This window comes from Trichosurus vulpecula, chromosome 5, assembly GCF_011100635.1.
Source record: "Trichosurus vulpecula isolate mTriVul1 chromosome 5, mTriVul1.pri, whole genome shotgun sequence".
NCBI lineage: Eukaryota > Metazoa > Chordata > Mammalia > Diprotodontia > Phalangeridae > Trichosurus > Trichosurus vulpecula.
In genome coordinates, this window is record NC_050577.1 from 38,093,942 (window position 1) to 38,118,418 (window position 24,477).

Consider the following 24,477-nt stretch of genomic DNA (forward strand, 5'->3'; position numbering starts at 1 on the left):
TGAGTTGCTGTGGCCAAAGAATCCCTCCTCAGGGGGCTGTCCTACTGGGGAGGAGCCTCTCTGTGCTCAGTGGAGCCGGTCTTTGAGCAGCAGACACCTTGTCCCTGAGACTGTGCCCTAAGCCTTTGAGGTTAGGTAAGCCCTAATAGAACTTGTACTCCACCCGCCTAGCCCCTGAGAACACGGGCTCACTCCCTGGCCACAGGAAGCCATTGTGGAGGACATTTATGGAGGTGTTATGCCCTGCCATCAGCAATTACCAAACACCCATGAGTCGAAGCATGTGGCTAAAGGACGAGCTTTGAGATCCCTGCTGCCTTGGAATCCCATGGCCCCCGCCTTCCCATCTCCATCGGAAAGTGCTTCCTCCCTCCTCTGATTTTCTAGAGGATTTTCTCCTTTCCTCTTTGCAGTGTAACTTGACGATATTTAACATTGTTCATGTCATACTGTCATCTCCTTGACTTTATGGGGCCATGAAGTGTTTCTTCTGGTAGCGTCACTGTCTGCTTCAAGAATTCTTAACCTGGGATCTGTGAATGTGTTTTTAAAAACATTTCGATAACTGTATTTCAATATAATTGACTTGCCTTGTGATCCTGTGTGCTCTATTTTATGCATAACATTTTTCTGAGGGGACCATAGACTTCGCTGCATCGGCAAAGGGGTCCATGTCAGTCATTCAGGCAGTGAGCATTTATTAAGCGCTTACTGTGTGCCAGGCACTGTCCTGAGGGCTGGAGTTAAAGGCAGAAGACAGTCCCTTCTCAAGGAGCTCACCTTCTGATAGGCAAGAAAACACGGATATTTAATAAGGATAAGTTGGAGATGATCTCAGAGAGAAGGCTCTAGAATTAAGAGGGGGTAGGAGAGGCCCATATGGGACACCATTTTGAGGGCAGGGGTGGAGAGACCCAACATCTGGCCAGTGACTGGGTGTAGTGTCCACGTGGGGATGGGCTGTGCAATGCGGGGAAATCTTGTTGGGGTGGGGCCAGCGTCTAGCATTAAGCTAGCTAGGCATCTCACTGCCCCTTCTGACTGTTTCCATAAGCATCCTCAATGGATAGAATCCAAATGTGAGGGTTAACCCTAGTCACAGTTGGATTTCAGAGGCAAAAAAACACGCTTCTACTGTTTCTCCCTGAGAGATCACTCCCCTTTCCCCTAATTTTCTGAAATTATTTGGTTAGGGGTTAAAGCACTTTGTTCCATTATTACAGCTGAAAATGCAGATCTCTAATATGTAGCAGTGAAAGCAGTGAGCTGGGCTCCCCTTCTCCTGAGGGCAAGGTGGCATCACTCTCTTTCCTCAGAGCCGAGGTTCTTGGTGCCCTGCTCATGCCCATGCCCGCCATCTCGCCGTTCCTCTCCCGTCCCTATCTCTTCCACCTTTGTATGTCTCTTATGGCACATATTTTCTTATATCAAAATGATTTGTGTTTATAGCTTCTCTTCCCTATTTTATTTTAAGTGGAACCTTGGAGAGGAGGCTTTTTTATCCATTTTCCCCCCAGAGGTTTGCACTGCCTTCCTGAAGTAGGTGATCAGCTTTGGAATTGAAGAACTGATGGAAAGATTGCCCTAGCCAATGCCTGTGAAGCCACCAGCTCTCAGAAGGCACTGGGACCTGATTGCTTAGGATGGGAAGATGAGATAAGACGACCTCTCCCTCCCCTCTGGGAGCTTCCGATCCAGGGTCTGGTCATCTCAGAGGAGGAGGGAAGGGAGGCTTCACAAGGGGTTTGTCTGGCTTTATACCCATGAGTAGGAGATCAGATGGAGCCGGTCATGTTCTTGTGTGGCCACAGGTGCTCAGCCTCGGTTTGGGGGTAATGGTTTGAATGATTCATTAAAACCAGACATTGGCAACCAGAGCGTGTCCTAGACAAGACTGCAAAGGGAGCAAAGCTTTTTTTTTTTAAATTTCTTCCGTAGCCTCTCACCTCTCTTTTCTGTACCTTTTCCCTAAATGCCCAGTGCCCCCAGATACCCAGGAGTCATAGCCGCTTGATGCTTGCTAGTACGGTAGTAAGAGTGCTTCGTTTGCTGCCAGAGGACCTGGATTCAAATCTTGACTCTGCCCCTTACCAGTGTCATGACTTTAGGCAAGACACTTTACCTCTAGGTCTCTTTGCTCATCTGTAAGATGGGTTAGATGACCTTCAAATTTTCCCTTCCGACTCTGTAACTCATTGACTTCTAAGTCTGAAATCATGACCAACGATCAACTAATTCATGCTAAAGGGTTAGTAGCAGACAACAAACCCATTTGTGTTTTAAAAGGTCAGTGCTTAAGGAATGGCTCACTAATGGTGGGATTTCAGACCCATTTGTTCTTGGGTTGGGATAGATTAGGAACCCGGAAACCCCTTCCCAGTCCCTCTCAGGTCATGACTCCTGCCCTGGCGATGGCACTGTAACTCTAGAGGGGTCCGTGGAGGGCATCCAGGCCCGGCCCCTCTGGTTTACAGATGAGAAAATCGGATAAATTTCAGAAATGACTCACCCCCGGTCACCCCAAGGTAGACGGCTGAGTTGGGATTTGAACCGCCTCCAAATCCAGGGCTCTCTGCCCCGGACTGTGAAATCACACACACCCAAGGTCCTCACTGACAGTAACCATTTCTCCTGCTTCTGTCTGTACGCCGGCAGCGCCCCAAGTTTGTCAGTCACCACCCTTCTGGAAAGCTTCCTGCCCCCGAGGTCTTTCTTTAGTCCTAGCTGGGTGCTGGTGTAGTTATGTTATGGTCATGGAGGCAGACATCGCCTGAGGCTAAGCCCCATTCGATCCCATGAACAAATGAGATAATATTTGTAAATCACCCAGCGCAGTGTCTTGCACATAGTAGGTGCTGTATGGAAAATACTCATTTCCATCCTCTTATGTGTATGATAATAAGTCAGCGAACATTCACAAAATGCCTACTATGCGCCAGGCTCTGGAGATACAGAACTCTTAAGAAACTCACAATTATTACAGTAAAGGTATTAGAGTTACTTAGGGATACACATTCTTCCCACTCTCTGGCCGCAGAGGACCGACTACTACTTTCTCTTCCCAAGCCTTGTGGTCAGCCCTGGACCATTTGAGTCCAGCGCTAGTCACCACCAAAGGATGCTTCCCTCTGAGCCCCCGGGGATGGAGGTGACTGGGAGGTGGTGCGCGAGACAGCTCTGTTTCTCATGACTACTAAAGTTAACTGTTACGCCATAGTACAGAGGTTTCTCCTTCCAGCGGCTCGTTTGGGACTCCGCGGGAGCAGATAGCCTCACAAACAGACGTGTGGAAGTTACATACGTAGTTACGTATGCACACTAGGCTTTTCAGTCTGTGCACTGGGCAGAGTATTTTCTATAATCAATTCTTGCGATAAATCACTCCCCCCCCCCCCCACCCCGACGCACACAGTCAGGTTACTAAGGGGTATTCAGGCTGTCTCCTGAGCCGGTTTACTCTCTTAACTTTTTATTAGTGAAAAGCACAGGCCTGTTGTCCTCCCCACCTTCTCCCCCTGGCCCTCCACCCCCATCCCCACCCCCACTTTTGTTTTCCCTGTGTTTGCCAAATTGCCTTAGGAAGCTTGTTGCCCCGAGAATGGATTTAGCCAAGGGAAACCGTTATCTCTGAAAGGAAGCAGTCTGTGTGTTTCTGTTGGAGATATTCTTGGTTACTTAATATTTTTGTGAATTATTATCTTTGATAGCAGGGCCTGTTCTCCAGAGAGTTGGAGGATATTGGGCATTCTTAGACTTTCATGCACAAAAGGAAAATATCTCACTCTGAAGTCTAGAGGAGGGATGAAAAGTCATTCGGCTTCTGTATTAGTGTGCCTAAATAAACAGAGAGACCTCATTGTTTTTAAACCCCTAAAGACTCGGTGCCCAGCACGCCATGAGATGCACGTTATTTTAACATTTTCCTGGGTTTTTTTTCCCCCTTTCCATTCTGTGGCTACAAATCTCTTTTCAAGCACATGTTGATTTTCTGCTTTTCAATTTCTGGTGCCGTGCTATTACCGTTCAGCCCGCCTTCATTTCGGTCTAAAATGACTACCTAAGAGCTCTGGAAACGTACTATTAGTTCTCATGGTTCAATCTAGGGAAGGAAAAGGGGGGAGGGGGAGGGGACTTTTAGCTCAAGGGCCATAAAAGTGCTACTGTCTCATTTTAAAAATGTTTTCTGAATGTAAATACTGGTCTGATAATTGCTGTTGAAGGCAGAAGGAACTTTGGGGTCTGAAGATTGTAACAGCGACGTATTATTCTGGGCCTGTGACGGATCTATTAGGTTTTTTTCCCTTTTCCCCCGATATGTTGACAACATAATGTAGTCAATTTCATCTTGAATCACATTTGTGTCGGGCACACAGATGACTGTGAAACGTGTCCCCTCCAACGCACGGGACTCTCCCCAACCTAGACGCAGGTAGGATAGAGGCGGGCTTTGTGCGGCCGTGGAAAGGCCTCCGACAGCTGGTAATTGTCTCTTAACAGAAAGTCAAATTCTCGTGATGAATATGGCCCATTTGGTCCCTGAGTCATTTATTCAATTATGCCCTGCGTTTCATAAATGCCAGAGGGCAGTTTATATTTTCTTCACGGAAATCACATAGACTTCTATATCTTTTAAAAACAAAGTCTCGGAAAAAAAGGCATTCATGGCTATTTTTCTCTCTTCCTCCCTCCCCCCCCTCCTGTGTTTCCTTTCCCTCTCTTTTAGGCAGCTGTTGAAATGGGTTGTGGATTAAATAAGCTAGAGAAGCGTGATGAAAAGCGGCCTGGTAATATTTATTCAACTCTGAAGAGGCCTCAGGTAGAAACCAAGATCGATGTGGCCTACGAATACCGCTTCCTGGAGTTTACCACGCTGAGTGACGGTAAGTGTTTCCATACGTCTTCCCTGGCCGTGGATGTGAACTGGGAACCGGGCACGCCATGGTAACCTGTCAGTGGATGGGAGCCCTTCGTGGCAGATATTCTCATGCATTAATAAATGAGAGGGGGTCCTCTCCCCAGAAATTCGGCTTCTGTTTCCCCTCCCATGGCATGTGTACAGAGAAGCGACCTGGTTTTGTCTTTCCTGCAATAGGGTCTTTCCAGAGTGACCACCACTGTGGGCAAAGGGCTCAAGAGTGCGTTAGAGGCTTTCAAGGGAGATTTCTGGAAGAATCAGGGGTTTTTCCGTCACCTTTCAGTGTTGACAACTCCGTCATCAAAGCACATTGGAGCTTCTCTGTTCCTGTGTGAGGGCTCCATCACCAATGCAGATCGCAGCCCATCTAAGTCCAAGGGTGTTGCTTGTGGTAACAGAGATAAGTGTCACAGGCTGACTTTGAACTTTCAGCTTGGGGCCTCGAAGCCAAGAACCCTGACTGATGCTGCTTGGGGGTGATTTCCCTGTCAGTATTATCAGCAACAAGGATTTAAGTGTGTGCCTGCATTGTAGTAGGCAGATAGATAATAAAGATTCCTGCTCTCTAGGAGTTTATAATTTAGGAGTGTGTGTGTGCATGTGCGTGCATGTGTGCGCAGACGCATGCAGGAGTATAAGATTATAGATTGAAATCTGAGAGGTACAATGCCTTCATGTTTCACATGTGGAAGCTGAGGCCAAGGGGGTTAAAAGACTTGACCAAAGTCACATAGAGGGACTCGAGTCCAGATCATCTCGCTCTGGAGTGGATTCCTTTTCCAGTGAAGGCAGTTCCTGGTGATTGGCGCTTCCTCTGGAATTTTTAGTTAGAGAGTGTTGTTCAGTTGTTTCAGTCATGTCCAATTCTCCACGACCCCTGTTTGGGGTTTTCTTGGCAGAGACACTGGAGCGGCTGGCCATTTCCTTCTCCAGCTCATTTTACAGAGGAGGAAACTGAGACAAATAGGGTTAAATGACTTGCCCAAGGTCACACAGCGAGGAAGGGTCTGAGACTGGATTTGAACTCTTGAAGAAGAATCTTCCTGACTCCAGACCTGGTGCTGTGGCGCCACCCAGTAGTCAGAGAGTTTTGGGACGTCAAAGGGTTGAATGGTTAGTTCCAGGTCTCACAGCCAAGGTATGTCTAGGCAGTATTAGAGCCCACGTCTTCGTGATTCCGATTGGGCCCTCTATCCAGCCAGCCACGTTCTCTCTCCCATACAGATAAGAGTGTAACATTTCTAAGGTCTCAGGTGACTTAAGGACCTTTGCTCCTGTAGTCAGGTAACTAACCTTTCTTAAGCTCCAGCGTGAGCCAGGTGCGGTGCCCAGGGCTCCAGATTTTGTTCTATACAAATATCTCCAAACAAGTGATGAGTGTCAGGCCAGAGGCAGTAGAGCAAAGAATTCAAAGGAGTCAAACAGGACTTTTGAATGCATTGATCAGAGGAGACTTCCTGGAGGAGGTGGGCTTTGAGCAGGGGCCTTGACGGGCTGGCAGTGTGAATCTTGACCCCTGCTTCCAAGATACAGGACTCTCCAGCTTATTGCAAAGCTCTGTTGATAAATGAGATGATTTAAGTGGGGACTGTTCCATTAGTGAACGTTGTCACCTGTGGAGACCACAGTGCACGGCCGTTTTTTGTGTGAGGCTCAGACCCCTTTGATGGTCTTGGGAAGCCCGTGACCTCTTCTCAGAATCATGTGTAAATGCACATAGGGTAACAAAAGAAACCAGTGAGATGGACAGGTAGCAAAATATTCAAAAGAAACAGGCCCATGGGACCTAAGGACCTAGGTTAAGAGCCCCTGTTTTAGATCATTGGGATTCGGCTCTGGCCCTGCTTCCCTGTCGATGTCTTTGGAGAGTGGCCTTCGTTTCTGTGGTTGCCAGGGTAGAAAGTGGTGGGCGTCTCGTGTGTGAAGAGAGCAGCCTGCCAAAAAACATAACTCCGTGGGATTGGACTGTGTCTTAAATTTTCAATTAACTTTGGCCGCTGAGGGATGAACCTTGCCCTCTGATGAGTTTCCCCACAGCCGAATGCACCCAAGGCATGTTAATTTCTGTAAAGCCGTGGCTCGTTCCGGTTTTTCCATACCGAGTCGCTCCAGAGCCTCCCGAAAGCCACCTGAGCTTCCCCAGAGCCGATTTGCGTTCCCCATCCTGTGTGGCTGCCAGTTGGCGCACTTACAAGATGGTGCTGATGAGGCCAACGTGGAGGGTTTGATCCCTGCATGGTGTGGCTCGCTTTGTGTGTGTGGGAAAACAATTATGCTGACAATATCCATTGTATCCTTAAATTCTCCTAGATGCCTGACAGATGTGCCCCCTACTTCCCTTGGGGGGCTGGATGAAACATGGATGCTAACTCACTGTCAGCCTGACACCCCCAGTAGATGGCGGGCCAGGGGAGTTATTTTTGTAGGTCGATTGCATGCTTGTTTTCTTGGATCGGTCTAGTCTTTGACGCCATGTATGTGGGTTTGTGATGTCTGAACTAAATCGAAATATTTCAGTTGACAAGCAGAACATTCGTAACTTGTGCTCCATTAAAATAATCATAAGAAAGAAGGAACCCTGCCTTTCTTCTCCCATCATGCACTGTAACAAATGTATGACAGGCTTCCTCATGTACTTTATTAAGATTCTAAGGTAGGGGCCATTTACCTGATCTTTTTTTTGTTTTTTAATGTGACTCTTCAGGATGATAGTGAAACATCTCTCTGCTCATTTCAAATTCCTTATTATAATAGGATCTGGTGGTTGGAGGGACCTCAGAGGCCATGTAGTGAAACCCTCCCCCATTTTAGAGACTAGTTAACTGAGGCCCAGGGAACTTAAGATCCTTATTCAGGGTGCCCCAGGTAAGCTTAAGTGACTTGTCCAAAGTAGCATAGGTAATATACATCAGAGTTGGGCATCTCAGGCTACTGAGCTGGTATTATTTCCATTGGATCACACTGCCTCCTCCTCTTAGAATTTTCCTGGTTAAGAAGTTTTTAAAGCTGGCCCTCAGAATCAATCTTCCTTCTTCCTTCCTTCCTCTTTCTTCTTTCCTTCCTCTTTCTTCTTTCCTTCCTCTTTCTTCTTTCCTTCCTCTTTCTTCTTTCCTTCCTCTTTCTTCTTTCCTTCCTCTTTCTTCTTTCCTTCCTCTTTCTTCTTTCCTTCCTCTTTCTTCTTTCCTTTCTTTCTCTTTCTTTTTTCCTTTCTTTCTCTTTCTTTCTTCCTTCTCTCTCTCCCTCCCTCCTTCCTTCTTAAACAGCAAAATGTAGAGTGCTTGGGGCCCCCCCTTTTAAAGCCTGCCCTTATGCTGTGCTTGTGAATTTTTGGGGGGGAGGAGAGGTCATTCTAATAACCAGAGTAACCCTCCTTTATCGAAACTTTGCACATAGCATGACGGATCATTAAAAAGGTGATTCTGCTTTTTACTTCGTGCACAGGAGACATCAGGCTGAGACCCTTTAGTGTAGTTTTTCAGAAGCAAAAGAAAAGCCCCATGCCCTCCTCTCCCCAGAGACCTCATCCTTGCCAGGAGAGAAAAAAGATGAGATTGAGAAGGTCGATTGTCTTTTACCTTGTGACCTCAAGGCCGGGGAGCTAAAGCTTGGCTTGGCCAGGGTGGGGAGGGGGTCCTGAGTCTGGGGACCTCTGTGAAGCGGGCTCGGTGCCTCGTTGCTGGAGAACTGCTCATCTTGGCCCTGCGGTTTCCACGGTAACCACAGAGGTACCCATAACCTGTGGGGGGAAGGGCCCTGAGTCTGCAGAGATGGTCGTTAGCTTTTACGAAAAGGTTCCTGCAGTCTCTTTTGCCCCACCAAGAACAACTTCTGTTGGGTTCTGTACCAGCTCCCTCTGAGGTGTCATCAGTAATAGGTGTGTGCAGTGTCTGCTGTTTGCAGGCGGAGTATAAGACGGAACCTGCCCTCAGGAGGCTTACTGTCTCTGAGGAGGGCCATCAGGGTGGGGTGCTAGGCTTAGAGTCTGAAGAGATTCCTTCACATCCTGTCTTAGATCATCATCTGGGTGTGGCTGTGTAAGTCACTTAGGCTAAGGCCCTTCCAGCCTTAGTTTCCTCGTCTGTGAAATGGGTACGTGGTAATAATACCCACAGGGCTTGCCCAGTATGGTTGTGGTGAGGCCAAAAGGAGACCGTGAATGGAAGGCATTTTCCAAAGCTTAATTTGATGTACCCTATCTGGTTGGGACAACGGGTCCGAGGCATAAAACAAGTAACAGTGTGTGGCATTACCTGGGATGACTGGTAGGAGCAGGAAATGATAGGGTATTTCAGAAGGGCTACGGAAGGCCAGCCTGGACTCAGGACGGGGCTCAGACAGTCAGGAGGAGCCTAGGGGAGGCCATGTGAGCCAAGGGAAAGGTAGGGCTGAGGAAGGAGTTTGCACTTTGTGCCATGTGGGAAGGAAGGAGCCAGGGAAGGATTTTTAGCATGGGGAAGGAGGTGCCCAATGTGGCATTTTAGGAATAATTGCTGAGATTTATATAGCCCTTTGAGGTTTGCAAAAATGCTTTAGATGGGTTATCTCCTCTGATTCGCACACAAGGCCCGTGAGAGAAGTATCATTACCACCACCCCCATATTACACATGAGAAAAACTGAGGATCCAAGAGGTTTAAGTGACCCATCCAGGGTCATACAGCGTCTGAGCGTCTACGGCAGGATTTGAACGCAAGTCTCCTTGACTACAGCCCTAATGCTTTCTTCACTCCACTGCCGCTGACAACTGTGGCATTGGTGCCTAGGATGGATTGGGTGGAGAAGGAGGCTGAATGCAGGGAACCCAGATAGGAGATTCCTGTGGTCGTGCAGGGGAAAGGTGGTGAAGGCTTGGACCCTGGGGGAATGGCCATGAGACGGAGGGGAAATACGGAGGGGGGAGGTGATCTGAAGGAAGAAGCATGAGGATTGCCCAGAAATGAGAGAAGAGCTTGGCATCTTGGGTAGAGTCTGTGGGTTAGGAACTGAACTTGGGATCAGGAAGACTTTGGCTTAGATCCTGCCTGGGACATACCTCTTTTGTGCCACCACATCTTAGGAGGGGGATGAAGCTTTTTAACCTGGCCTCCATACACTGATTTTTAAAATATTTTGGTAACTGTATTTATTTAGAAGGCAATCGAAGTTAAGTGACTTGCCCAGGGTCATACAGATGATGTGTCTGAGGCCAGATTCGAACTTGGGTCCTCCTGACTCCAGGCCTGGCATTCTTTCCACCGTGCCACTGAGCTGCCCCATTTTTTGTTTTTAATTTATTTAGGGAACTGTATTTCAGTATAACTGGTTTCCTTTGAATTTTGTCATGCATTTTGAACATCCTTCTGAGAAGGGGTCTGTAGCTTCATCAGTCTGTCAGAGAGGCCCATGACCCCCAGAAGGTCCAGAACCCACTCTTTCAAATGTGGCATTGTGTGTAGACAGCTGGCTTCATGGTCAGGGAGACCCAGGATCAAATCCTGCCTCTGACACAAGCTGGTTCTGTGACCATTGGCGAGTATGTTCGCCTCTGACTTGTCTTTTCACCTGTGAAGCAAGCTTAGGCCTCAGTTTCCTTTTCGGTAAAAATGACTTGATGGCCTCTCAGATCCCTTATAGCTCTAGATCTAAGATCCCATGATCCTCTGGGACTCTGTTCCTTCAATTATCCCTACCCTTTCTTGCATCTTTCTTCTAACTGACTCTTCAAATTTAAAAGGAAAAAAAAGCAACTTTCTGGGACTCATAAGTCTAATAGCAGATACTGATCTGCATTGGTCTAGGGAATTTCCTCCCTGGGAGTTCTTTGTACCCACGAAATCACAATTCTGGTCCAAAAAAAAAAAACTCGTGACAGAATGGCGCCATGCATCAGTGTCAAGATGACTCCAAGGTTTCAACTCTGGGAAGACGATGGCACCATTCACTGAAATGGGGAAGTAAACAACGGCTCCGGCTTTGATGCCTCTCGTTTGCGGTGTTGGCGGGTGCTGGGTGGAGGTGCTCAGCGTTGGAGATGGGACAGCGACGCTCAGGAGAGGGGTTGGGTTGGAGATTTTGGCAGTCATCGGTGGAGAGGGGATGAGCAAAGCTGCGTGATGGATGAGATCTTTGAGAGAGAATGCTGAGAGACAAGTGGAGGGCCAAGACCTGAGCCTTGAGGTGCTTCGCCAACGTGGGGGAGGGAGCAGATGGCACCCGAGAAACAGACAGAAGGTGCAGCCAGAGGGGGAGTGTTAGATGTGGGGTGGAAAGATACCTGGCTTTGGAGCCAGAGGCCTCAAGCCTGCCTCTTCTCCTTACTACACTTGTGACCTTGGGTCAGACACAGTGGCTTTGGGCCTCAGTCTCCACGTTTGTACAATGAGGGGTCTGGGATGGATGATCTCTAAGGCCCTTTTCATGTGAGCCTATGATGGTAGCTCAAGGGAAGAGGGTGCAGAATCGGGCCTTTTTTCCTTTAAAATTTGGAGATGCTTGAGAGAGAGCCAGTTGGGAGAGGGGAAGAGGCCCAGAGGATCATGGGATCTTACATCTAGAGTGGGAAGGCCCCTCAGAAGCCTTCTAGTCTGAACCTCTGTTTTACAAATGGGGAAACTGAGTCTTGACTTGCCCAAGCTCACACAGGCTAAAAGCATGGAAGGAGGGTGGAATCAACAGTATAGACAGAGGGCTTAGCTCTGAAAAGGAGGAGGACGCCTTCTATCCTTTTTGGCAAGGGGCAGAATAATAAATAATAATAAAAGAATAAGAGGTTGGAATCCCAGCTCTGGTAGCTGACTATCTGTTTGACCCTGGGTAGATGGCTTCCCTCTCTTCTGACCTCATCCAGAAAGATCCTGAACCTGCGATCCTAACGTCCTGTGAATAACGGCAGTTGTAGTCGTCAGAGCTAATCAATGACGTATTGCTTTAAGGTTTGCAAAGCGCTTCTCGTCTGATCCTTAACAGCGCGTCCTGTGGCTTAGGTGCTGAGGTTGTACAGATGAGGAAACCCGGGCTCTGGCAGCAGACTTAGCCTTTCAAGGTTTCTTCGCTAGCAGTCCTGGGGATCTGGGTCTCTGGAATCCCGTGATTTGGAATCCATCGTTCTTTGCCCTACACACACCGCATCTCTTTAGGGACGTAGGATTCAGTGACCACCATGATCCAGCTGGAGCATTGTCCCTGTGTTGGGGCCACTGTAGGCCGAGCGTTCTAGGGTCTTGTTGTTAAATGTCACCTTCTGCCCTGGCTGTGCTTGGGGGAGGGGTTCCTGAGGACTCTGCAGTGGGGAGCCCGGAAGGCTTCCGTTTTTTTTTTTAAAATTCTGAACTTAACGCCCAATAAGATGTACATTTACACATTTCAGTTGCTTTTCGGTTGTGTCTAACTCTTCATGACCCTATTTGGGATTTTTTGGTGCAGAGATACCGGAACGGTTTGCCTTTTCCTTTTCCAGCTCCTTTTACAGATGAGGAAACTGAGGCAAACAGGGTGAAGTGACTTGCCCAGGGTCACACAGGTAGTAAATGTCTGAGGCTGGATTTGAACTCAGGAAGAGGAGTCTTCCCGACTCCAGGCCCTGCACTCCATCCACTGCACCACCTAGCTGCGGTTTACGTACAGAAAGATTAATAGAGACTGTTGACCACAAAGTTACAAATGAGTATCACGAGCATCTTGTTTTCCTTTCAAAGTATATAGTAGATTGTGGTTGGGCCTTCAGCATCATCCGCCCGTCCTGCTTGCCACTTGGTCCATCTGGCTTGCTCACACCCGCGTCCGGTTCTTTCCACCCTGCTCTTTTGGCCTTTCTCTTGAGAGGTCTGACCCAGGCTCTCCGGGAGGGACTTAGCACTGGTCACTGGGGAAGATGAGTCAACAGACCCCAGCCATTACTCCCCCAGGCCCCAGCTCGAGTTGATGTCCCCCAAAGAATGCCATCCGGTGGAATACCTGAATTTCCTAAACAGGACAGATTTGGGTGGGGGGAGGGAGGGAGGGAGAATAATCCAAATTACAAACCGATCCCGCCTTTATCCAGAAATTTAGCCTGAGTTCCTAGGAATCCAGAGCCCCATTATTACTGTACTTAAGCATTGGTTTGGAACACTCTCACTCCTGAACCGAGCAGGCATTTAGGCCTAATGAGGCATTTCTAAATTGAATACTTAGAAAGTGCCCATTAGGCCATGATGGTTCTTTGGCCCAGCCTGGGGGGCCAGCTCTTTAAGGATTTCCTTAGAGAAATCTGGAGAGTCATGCTGTCCGAGGCAGGCCATCAGAAAGGATGAGTCAGCACCTGGGAGACGCCTCTGCCACCCAGGGCAGTGGGTCGTGTGGGGGGTAGTGAGGCTGCCTTTGGTTTTTTTGAGCCGCTGGCCAGTTTAGAGGCATGGGACCTCGGTTCGAATCCTGCCCCTCTCCCCCCCCCATTTCATAGATGAGATTGCTTCATACACCAGCAAAATTACAGGTCCGGGCAAGAAAAGAACGACAGCCAAACGAAACCAAACCCCTCTAATTTCTGGCCTGGGTCTGACCAAGCAGGGAGCTTATCCCATGCCTAGAATATCATAGGATTTAGGTCTGGAAGGGTCTCTAGATCTCATCCTACACCTTCATTTTACTACTGATGAAAATGAGTCCTAGAGCAAAGATGGCCTTGTTATAATGAAGACAGTATCGGACTTCGGTCAGAGGGTGGGCCTCTGTTACTTACTACTCAGTGGCCAGCCTCAGCTTCTCCATCTCTAAAATAGGTGGTCTCTAAGGTCTCCCTCCAGATTTATAGATCCTCAGGCAGATAAGAGTCGGGAAGGTCTGAGCACGTCCTGTGGCTTATTCCCACAGACGCTCCCTCGCTGGGTGACCCTGGCCAAGTCACTTCACCTCTGTCTGCCTTGGTTTCCTCACCTGTGAAATGGGAATGATATAATGCATGGACCTCACAGGGTGGTTGTAAAGATTAAATGAGTTAACATATCTAAAACGCCTTGTAAAACTTAAAGTGATGCATAAATGCTAGCTGTTGTTGTTAATAATCATAACAATAATTGCCACCCTTGATCCTAAGAAAATTAACATGGTTAATATAGGATTATTTATATAACTGAATAGTATTAATTATATAAAATATAATTTGTTACATTGTGTGAATTACTATCCTTGATCCTGAGATAATGTCTTTAATATATGATTATTTATATAACTGAATAGTATTAATTATATAAAATATAATTTGTTATATTGTATGAATTACTTCCTTGATCCTAAGATAATTAATATCGTTAGTATGTAACAGAATTGTATTATATAACTGTGTCATATGAATTATTCCGACTGTCCTGGATCCTAAGATAATTAAGATATGATTGTTATAGTATGATCAATGACTACTTAGGTAATAGAATTATATTAATTTGTAATATAATTATATCGTAGGAGTTACTCTGACCATCCTTGATTTGAAGACAATATGAATTAATATAACCAATGATATTATTATAACAGAGAAATAATTATGACACATAATTATATACTATATGACACATAATGAATATATCATGTAACTGGTATATTAGTTATATAACAGAATCGAATTGATTCTGTGACATAATTAATCATTACTGTCATACTTTCCCATAAGATAATGACTATATACTAGAATTAATTCTATGACTTAAATCAATTACATAATGGATTGTAGCATATTAATTATTCTTAGCCTTGATTCTAAGGGGTCATAGAACTTGTCCAGGGTCATGCAGGTTCCAGACCTGAGCTATGTCCCTAGTTTCTTACCCCAGGTCCCAGTCTGGTAAGTGTTCTTTGCGGCCTATTATTTTGTCCAGACCTGTGATTTTGCTGCTGCTGATGATGGTAAAGATAAAACAAGTATTTCTTGAGCGTTTTAAGTTTATAAACCCTTTGACATGCACAGCCTGATTTGGTCTTCCTAACAACCCTTGGAGGTGGGCGAGGGGGGCTCGGGCTCAGCCGATTTGTCAGTTGTTGTATAGCTCAGAGACTTGGGGAGTTGCCTGGGGACAGAGGGGAGTGATGTGAGTTGCCCAGGGTCCCTGGACCAGTCGGAGTACTTGGCCTTGCAGGCCTCTGGACTGGCCTTTGCTCTCCTCCGCCTCACTCCACTCAGGGATGCATGACCCTGAGCTAAGAGCCTTGGGGACTTAGTGCGTGTTTCCCTTAGACAGTCTCCTTGCTGCTCAAGGTTCCATTTCATATTGACTTCACAGACCCCGTGTGATTTCGATAGCGTTAGGTTAAACTGTGGCTCCTGGTTTCCCTAACCACTCATTAAAAAGTCGCGGCCTCTCTCGGGGAGTGGCGTTACATGCGTGCTATGATTTGATCCTGCTTTGGGTAAAAGCAATTGTTTTCCATGATGAAGTTATTTAATTTCCGGCCTGTGTTTCACAAGCTTGGGGGAGGTGAGCAGGGGGCGAGGCAGGAGGGAGGGAACTTTCTGGAATTTGGCTTTTTCACTCATTATTCTGTTACCACAAAGTTGGACATCCTTTTGATTTTTATTTTTTTAAACAAGATTGACTAGAGGAAGTGGGGGGGGGGTGAGGGGGAGATATGAGTTATGAGCCCAGAAGTTCACTGGTGGGTGGTGAGCTAAAAACAGACTCTGCTGTCCTGGAGGAGATACAGGAGAGGAAGGGAAGCGGTCCTCATCAACTGTGGCTTCTGCCTGTGGACTTGATGGGGACTCTTTGAAGACAAATGAGGATCAGTGCTGGGCTGTCCTGGGCAGAGACCAGAAATGCTGCGGGGGAAATCTGGTCTGTGACACGTGTTGTCAGTGTCCCAACCACGCTCTCTTCTTAGGGCTTCCTTCCACGGAGGGGATGGGAGAGCAGGAGGGGGAGGGGCTGGACAGACCTCTTGGGCTTGGCTTTCGGATGTGAGGGGGACATAAATCTGGCACTTCGTTTTTCTTGTGGCCACAGACCCCAGTCAATGGGCCAGGAAACACATGGTTTGGCCCATCTGTGCAGACTCATTGGTCTGGTTTCTTGTGGCCCAGGCGGTAAATTTTAGCCACTTAAATACAGCCTGCAGGACCATGAAATCCATCAGTGAAGTCTTACCTGTCAAAATAATAATAACTGGCTTTTATGTTGCGCTTTAAGGTTTGCAAAATGACGTTTGAGCCTCACAACAACTCTGTGAAATAGGCGGTAACATGCCCCTTTTTAGATGAGGAAAATGAAGTCAAGAGAGTTTAGGGAAGGGAATAAGCATTTATATAGCACCTACTGTGTACCAGGCACTATGCTGAGTAAGTGCTTTACAAACATTATCTCATTTGATCCTTACAACAACCCTGGGAGGTCGTTGCTGTTATACTCCCCATTTTGAAGTTGAGAAAACTGAGACAGACAGCAGTTAAATGACTTTCATTAAGTAAACATTTATTAGGCGCCTCCTAGATGCAGATATCCCATTCAATCCTCACAACCATTCTCGGAGGCTGGTGCTACGATTAACTGCATTTTACACATGAAGAAACTGAAGATGGAGTTTAAGTGACTTGCCCAGGGTCACACAGCTAGTAAATGTCTGAGGCAGGATTTGAACTCAGGTCTTCCTGACTCCAAACCCGGTGCTCTCTACACTTTGCCACCAAGCTGCCCCATAACCAGTATGATATTCCTTCGTATCAGATGAGTTTGATAATCATATTAGATTATAAAGAAGGGAGACTAATTTCAGAAATGTTTCCTTCCTGTAAATTATTTGAATTAGCTTGCAGAGACTATATTTACAAATGATAGACCAAAATAACACAGGGAACAGGATGGTTAGAAGTCCATCTGTGTGGTGCCCTAAGGCCATTACTTAAGGAGGATTAAGACAGTGTTTGTGGCTGTAGGTAGAGTTTCTTAATGGATTTGGCAAAGCACAGTGAGGCACCAACCCCATGTCTGTCCCCGAAAGCCAGGTCACTTCTGTGCCTCTGAGAGTTTAGGCTTGGGAGCTGGGCAGCCCTTGTCCTGCTGGCCGGAGACTCTGGGCTGGCCAGCCTGCCATCATTTCCCTTCTGATCTGGCCCAACCCCCAGATGCTAGTGGTTTGGGTCTGCCCCAGGCCCCTGACCAAACCATGTCCCTAGGTCTGACCTCTTCTAGACACAGACCCCCGAGTCTGCTGTAGAACTGCTCAAACTGGACGCTCTGCAGGCGTCTCAAACCCAATCTGTCCCAAACCGACCTCATCACCTTTCTCCTCCATCCCTCCCCTCTTCTAGACTTCTTGCTTTCTATTAAGAAATGGCCCCACCATTCTTACTGCTACCCAGGTTTGAAACACCAGCATTGCCCTCTCTTTCCTCCTCCCACGCGGCCATTTGGTTCCCAAATCTGTTTGTACAACGTCTCTTGAATCTCCCCTCTTCTTCTCTCTACTCACACATCCACCACCTTAGCTAGAGGGGCCTAGATTGTTGTGGGGGCCTCGGTCTCCCGCACTCTCCTCCATCCAGAATTTCCGAAGTGATTTTTCTTAAGCAGAGATCTGACGGGGTTACCTCTCTACTCACTAAACCCCGGTGGCTGCTCCGTATTTGCCTCTGGGCTCAAATATAAATTCCTGTGTTTGGTTTTTAAAGCCCTTACCCTAACTTTCCAAACTCATTATACGGGACTCACCTTCTGTATTCTGTAAGCCAGCCAAACCTGTCTGTTCTCATACAAGACACTCCATCTCTGTGTTTTTTACTTCCCATTTCCCATTTGTGGAATGCCCTCTCTGTTCATCTCTGTGTTACACGGTCCCCCTGGGGTAACTGACTTTGGTGGGCAGCTCGTCGAGATCCCTGAGTCACAGAGATGGTGCTGACTTCCATCGATAAATCTTCACCCGGAAGATGCCCACCTAAACCAGTGAAAACAGATCCGGCCCCTGTACCTCTCACGGACTTAAAAATCATCAACCAGTAATAACAAATACTATAATAATAGTGCTCATTTCTTCAACGCTTTACACTTTGCAAAGTGTTCTACGTAGGAATTTGATCCTGAACCTTTCAGAATACAAAGAGAACAAGAAAGCCCACACTCCTGCTTTCTGCACTGTTTTTGAAAGTGTATGTTCACTTTCACAGGGTAGAAAGGCCCCATTCTTCCTTCTTCACTCCGTACCACTTCCTCTAAGGCTTCCCATGTTTTCTGGTGGTCTTCGTGTGTCCTTCCACGTGCACCAACAACATTCCACGGTTCTTCAACTCTTCCTCAGTCATTCACTAACTGTAGACGTAGGAGTCGTTTCTGGTTTTTTGACATCACAAATCCTGCTTATAAAAATAATATTGTTCAGTCGATAAAGCAGCTGATATTTACACCTAGAAGTTAATATATTCAAGGTGAGGAGAAGATGGAGTGGGGAAGGAGGAGATGGGGGTCCACTATGAAGACGGAACATACTGGTTCAGATCCCAGTGTGGCCACCGGATCACCTGGGTGACGTTAGACAAATTACTTTTCTGAACATCATTTTCTTTATCTGTGAAATGAAGGGTTGCACTACTTTTTTTAAGGCCCCAAATCCTCTGATATTACGATAACTTGTCTTATAAGAGCTAGAGGAGAGACAGAAGACTTAGTTAAAAATCACCAGAAATACAAGGTCAGTTACAGTAAAATATGAGCCTCTCGAAGGCAGGGATTTTTGAATTTTGTGGCCGGCACAAAGTAAGTGCTTAATAAATGCTTATCGAGTTGAATTGGTAATAATAACGATGATTATAATAGCCAGCATTTATATGGGGTTTCCCATGTGCCAGGTGCTGGGATCAGGACGTTACAATTCTTAGCTTGTTTGGTCCTCAGAACAATCCTGGGAGCCAGGTGCTACCATTCCCATTTCACAAATGAAGAAACTGAGGGAAATAGATGTTAGGTGACTTGTTCAGGGTCACACAGCTAGTCAATCAGGTCTTCCTGATTTCAGACTCAGGCTCTCTACCCGGTATCACCTAGCTGTCCATGCAAACTGAGCTTTATGCGAGTGTGGAGAAGGAAGAGAGCATCTCAGATTGGGGTGTTTGGGGGGTCATGGAGGTGGTAGGCTTGGAGCTTGACCTTGAAGGTGAGATTGAGATAATCCAGTAGTAGAGAGGACATTGCAAATATCTTTATTCAAGATTCAATCTGAACTATGCTTGTGTTTACATTGCTTTTCTCAAGGCTTATGAACTTCAGTAAGGCCTGGCTTCTAACATGCTTTATGGGAGTGTGGAGAAGGAAGAGAGCATCTCAGATCGAGGTGTTTGGGGGTGTCATGGAGGGTGGTAGGCTTGGAGCTTGACCTTGAAGGTGAGATGGAGATAGTCCAGTAGTAGAGAGAGGACATTGCAAATATCTTGGCTGTAAATCACTTTTATTCATGAATCAGTCTGAACCATGCTTGTGTTTACACTGCTGTTCTCAAGGCTTATGGACTTAAGTAAGGCCTGGCTTCCAACAGATGTGAAAACCCTGTGACAGCAGCGCTTGTGAATTTCAGAGGTACTAGTGGAATATGAACGGGTCTTCCTTTGCTAGGCACAAATAAAGCAGAAGTTTTTAAGTCAGCTAACAATAAATTCAGATTACGCAGAGGGAAGGAGGGAATAAGCATTTATTAAGTGCCTACTGTGTGCTGGTCACTGTTAAGTGCTTTACAAATACTATCTCACTCGATCTTCTGGACATTCCTGGGAAGGAGGTGCTAGTCTCTCCTTTTTACAGTAGAACAAACAGGCAGACAAGGTACAGTGACTTGCCCAGGGTTACCCAGCTAGGAAGTATCTGAGGTTGGATTTGAACCACCCCGCTGCCTCCAGAGAGACTGTAAACAGAATTATTCCTCCATTTATCAAACATTTAAATGCTTACTACGGGAGTCAAAGATGAAAAAAAATCGGGCTCTCTTTGCCCTCGGGGGGCTTACGTTGGGTTGGACTTTGTTTCTCGGCTTTGCTTATTGCTTCTCCCTGGCCCCCTCAATCCACAGGTAACCTGTTTCTAGCTTCCTCTTCTCTCTATGTTGCTGCTGGAATTCATTTTTTCCCTTTACGCTAAGCTGTTGAATTTCACACCTTCCCTGGAACACTCAGCTGCCTAGGTGAGTCTGGGGGGTGGGTGGATGGGGGCATAGGAGAAGCCCGAGGTCCTCTCCATCCTCTGGTTCCCGGTCTGCCGTGTGCCCTGGCCTGCAGCTGACACATTTTCCCACTATTTATTTGGCTGGCATCCTCTTCTCAGAGAGGAGCCAAAACCTGCCTCATGCTTCTTGTGTGTTTTTGTTTGTGAAGGAATGATGGTGAACTCTCTCCCAGCTCGTGGAGGAGAATCCAGCCACTTACACGTCCTCCCTCTCTCAGACACCAGCCTCCTTTGCCCCTAGAGTGGAGGTTGACTGGCAGGTTGCTCGCGCCGCATGGGATATGAAGGTGGCTTAATGGAGAAGCCATTAATAATTGAATAGTGTAGTAGTTGCCGCTTTTGTGCCCCAAAATTTGTACAGCTGGAGACTGTGGATGAAAAGTGAGATCGGTTCTGTCGAGTGATGACAAACTCCCCATAGAGAGGAAAGGGGAAGTGGTGTCGTCACCTGCCTTGTGACCAAGAAATTGCTTTTCTTAATCGTACAGAACGGAGAAACTCCCGGGGAGGTAATTCATTTTTCTTAAGCTTGTGGGGGGGAAATCGAAAGTAAAGATAAAACCAAGGAAGGAAGGCCACAGACCCAAAGAGTAGCCGTCGAACTGGCCATGCTCACCTGGAACAAACAGGTGGGGTAAGATGGCGATTTAGAATAGAGCCTGCCTGTACGCTGGGGTCGGAGGTTAGCTGATCGCCCAGCCCAGGAACCTGCAGGGGCTCCTCTCATCCAGAGTCTCCACTGATGTGGGCCAGCGGTCTAGGCTGGGATGGATGCGGCTCAGGGCCGTTATCCTCGGCCATCAGACCTTGGCCCCAGAGCTGGAGTACGGTAATCCTGTTCAGACCTTTCCCGTGCAATTAGCTGAGGCAGTAGAAGGATTTAAAAGGAGGGAATGAATCTCTTGGTGGTCTGGAATGCCATGTTTGGTAATCAGAAATTTGTAAGTATGGGTCTGTAGAGTACCGTGTCCTTTATCTCATATTTTTAACGCAGACGTGTGTGTGTGCGTGCAAATACATGCAGATATGCATATAGGCTCCCTTGATAGAATGTAAGCCCCTAGAGAAGAGAACCTTAAATTTCTGTTTGTGTGCAGCGTTTTCCTTAGAGGTGGAGTCCAACCCTGTAATTTAGCCACTCCTGTTACCTCATTTTTAAATACAATTATGTTTATTTGTGTATGCATATGTGCATACACACACATACATGTTGGCTCCCCTGATAGAATGGAAAGGCCTAGAGGACAGTAATTTAAATTTTTGCTTTTGTACAGTACGTTAGAGGCTGAGTCCAACCGTGTCATTTTACACATGAGGAAACTGAGTCACAGAGTAATTAAATGGCTTGTATGGCATCATACAGCTACTGAGTAACTGAGATGGGATTTGAACTCAGGTCTTCTAGTGTTAGAAGGCATTTATCAAGACAGGAAAAGATGGCAGTTTAGGGTTTTTTGGGACTGCTGTATGCACACACACAGAGACACATATTTATTTATTTGGTTAAATATTTCCCAGTCACATGTAAAAAAATATTTTAACATTCATTTTTAAAAATCTGAGTTCTAAATTCTCTCCCTCCCTCCTTCCCCTCCCCCATCTCTTGAGAGGGCAAGTAATATGATACCGATTAAACATGTGAAGTCATGCAAAACATCTTTCCATGTTAACCGTGTTGCAAAAGAAAACATAAAAAACCCAAGAAAAATAAAAATTTTTTTAAAGCTTCAATCTACATTTTTAAAGAGGCATTTTGTTGTTGTTTAATAATTTTTCAGTTGTCTGACTTCTTTGTAACCACATTTTGAGATTTTTTTTTTTTTTTTTGGTTCTTGGGTTCATTTTACAGATGAGGAAACAGAGGCAAATAGGACTAATTGACTTGCCCAGGGTCACATAGCTATCTGAGACTGGATTTGAACTCAGGTCTTCCTAACTCCAGGCCCAGCCCCCTAGCCACTGAGCCACCTTGCGTATAAGGAATATAAATTAATCCCTCTGAATTCTAAGGCTCAGGGTTTTGTTTTTTTTTTAATATATAAGAAGCATGAGGCACTTGGTTATTAGAGATCGGAGTGAGTTAACCAAGAAAGTTAGGAGGGGTGCTGCACTTGACCTTGAAGGATGGGCTGTGGAGGTATTGCAGTCCAGGGAATTGGGAGTAAGCCTGGTCTATGTCTGGAACTATCTTAATACTTTATGTTTTTATAATGCCTCATAGAGTTTTTTTCACCTCCCAAATTATCTCATTGATCATAAGATAAGGAAACTTGGCCTGAGTAGGACTGGGCCTCTATTGGGGAATAAGGTTGAATAGGGAGGGTGGGGTCAGATTATGGCCAAGAGCCATCTATTGAAATCCCTGCCCTTCGAGCCCCACCTAATAATGGTCATGATGGGAATTGGTCCAGCCTTTGGGGCAGGGCCAGGTCAGGCTTGGCCCACTGGGACCCACAAGGTGTGGGGAGGAAGAAACAGTCTGAAGCTTGTAGTTTTAAATAATGCTGTAATTTGGGGTTGGACTTCCTTCTCTAGAAAATACGGAAGGGGTTGGGGTGGGGGGGAGAGAAGAGTGAATGGACAACATTTTCACACGGACACGGGCTGTTAAAAGTGGAAGGAACTTTGACCACGTGGGCTCCCACAAATGAGGAAATTGAGGCCCCCAGAGATCAGTTGACTTCCCCAGGGATCACACAGTCCTCGGCAGAAGCAGGACTAGAATCGAGGTCCTGGACTCTTTCTTAGGAGGTCTTAACCTTTTGTTTTTGTTTGTTTGTATCACGGAGCCCTTTGTGAGTCTGGTGGAACCTAGGGACCCATTCTCGGGATAATGTTTTCAAATGTGTAAAATGAAACACACAGGCTTAGGTTATAAAGGAAATCCCTTATATTGGTCACTTGCTACAGAATGTTGAGGAAAACCCTCAGATTTACAGATCCAAGGTGAAGATTCCCTGCCCCGTCACTTCCCTCTTCTCACAGCACTACCTAGGGAGGGCCACGTAGGCCACTGCCCCCGTAATTGCAAGAACAGACTTCGCTCTGGCCTGCAGAGATCATCTCCCGAGGCCAGTACGGGCTGTACTGCCCTCACAAATAGGAAATAACATGAAAATAATAGGTTGACACTCGATGGAGAATTTTCTCCTGCTCCTGCCATTTTGATCAGTGCCATCATACCTGGTGTTTTCCAGAGGCCGGAGTCTAAGGTAACTTGTTACCATTTCAGAATCCCCCTTCCCCTCTTTCCATACATACTTGTCTTTTTTTTTTTTTTCATTTTCTTAAGGTCCAGGAGCCCCCTCTGCCATCACATTGTGATTCCTTTGTTTTTTTTAATCAATCCCTCTCCTCTTAGAACTCTAGATTCAACCTCTCCCAGAAGGATTGAAGACAGCCTGTGCCCCCCACCCCTGCCCCGCCCCTTTGCTCTTCGGGGTCCAAGCCCATTCCACACTCTCTAATTAACACTTCTCAAGGCCGATGCTCACGCCTTCCAGGGTCTCTGGAGCAGGGCCCCACGTGAGCAGTGACAGCAGGAAAGCCAAGTCAGGGGCAGAAGGAAGAGGAGGGGGTGTTACAAAAAGATTCCTGAGGCTGATTTCCCATCAGCCTGTGAGAACCCCTTCTCTTCACCCAAGGGAAAGAGCGTGGCCACCCTTTCCTCGCCCCCTTCCACACCTGTCTCTTCCATTTCTTCCCTTGCCCTCCCTTCCCTTTTGTGGTCTTCTCTCCATGGCCATCAGCCCCCTCCCCCATCTCACACCCTGCCCCCCCAATTGTAAGCTTTCTTGTTGGCTACTGTGGAGGAGAACGAGCCACAGGGAGGTTTCCTAGGATGGCAGATTTGGGGCTGGAAAGCATCTTGGAGGCCAGCGGGTCAACCGCTGTCTTTTTTACAGATGAGGGAACTAAGACTCAGGAGGGAGTCAGTGATTAGCCTAGGGTCACACAAGTAAGTATCCAAAGTGGAATTTGAACTCAGGGCTTTTATGGCTAAAGGGGATTTTAAATTTCTTTGGCCAGCTTTAGGGATCCAAAGCCTTTTTGGATTCAAAGATTCAACTCTTGGATACACGGATAGATCTATGGTCTTCTTCGTGTCTTCTCATCCTCTGCTACTCATGCCCTTCTATAAGATCACCTCAGAGAAGGGAATAAGCATTTATGTAGCCCCTACTACATGCAGGCACTATGATAAACACTTTACAAATATTACCTTATTTGATCCTCACAACAATCCTGGGAGGTAGGGGCTATTACGGCCCCTATTTTAAAGTTGAAGAAACTGAGGCAAATGGGTTAAATGACTTTCCCAGGGTCACACAGCTAGTGTCTCTTGATGGATTTGAACTCTGGTCTTCCTGATTCCAGGCCCAGAGATATAGCCATTGTGCTGTGTCTTGGAGGG

The 24,477-nt window shown here is 46.7% G+C and overlaps 1 protein-coding gene across 1 annotated transcript in view; it reads left to right on the top strand.

Moving 5' to 3' along the window:
• The window catches only part of RFTN1 (raftlin, lipid raft linker 1), a 198,950-nt gene that overhangs the window by 14,471 nt on the left and 160,002 nt on the right, over nt 1-24,477 (top strand). Inside the window, exon 2 of the mRNA XM_036761805.1 lies at nt 4,724-4,880. Within this exon, the coding sequence (XP_036617700.1) occupies nt 4,736-4,880 (145 nt within the window). The 5' untranslated portion in view covers nt 4,724-4,735. The remainder of the gene's footprint in view (nt 1-4,723; nt 4,881-24,477) is intronic.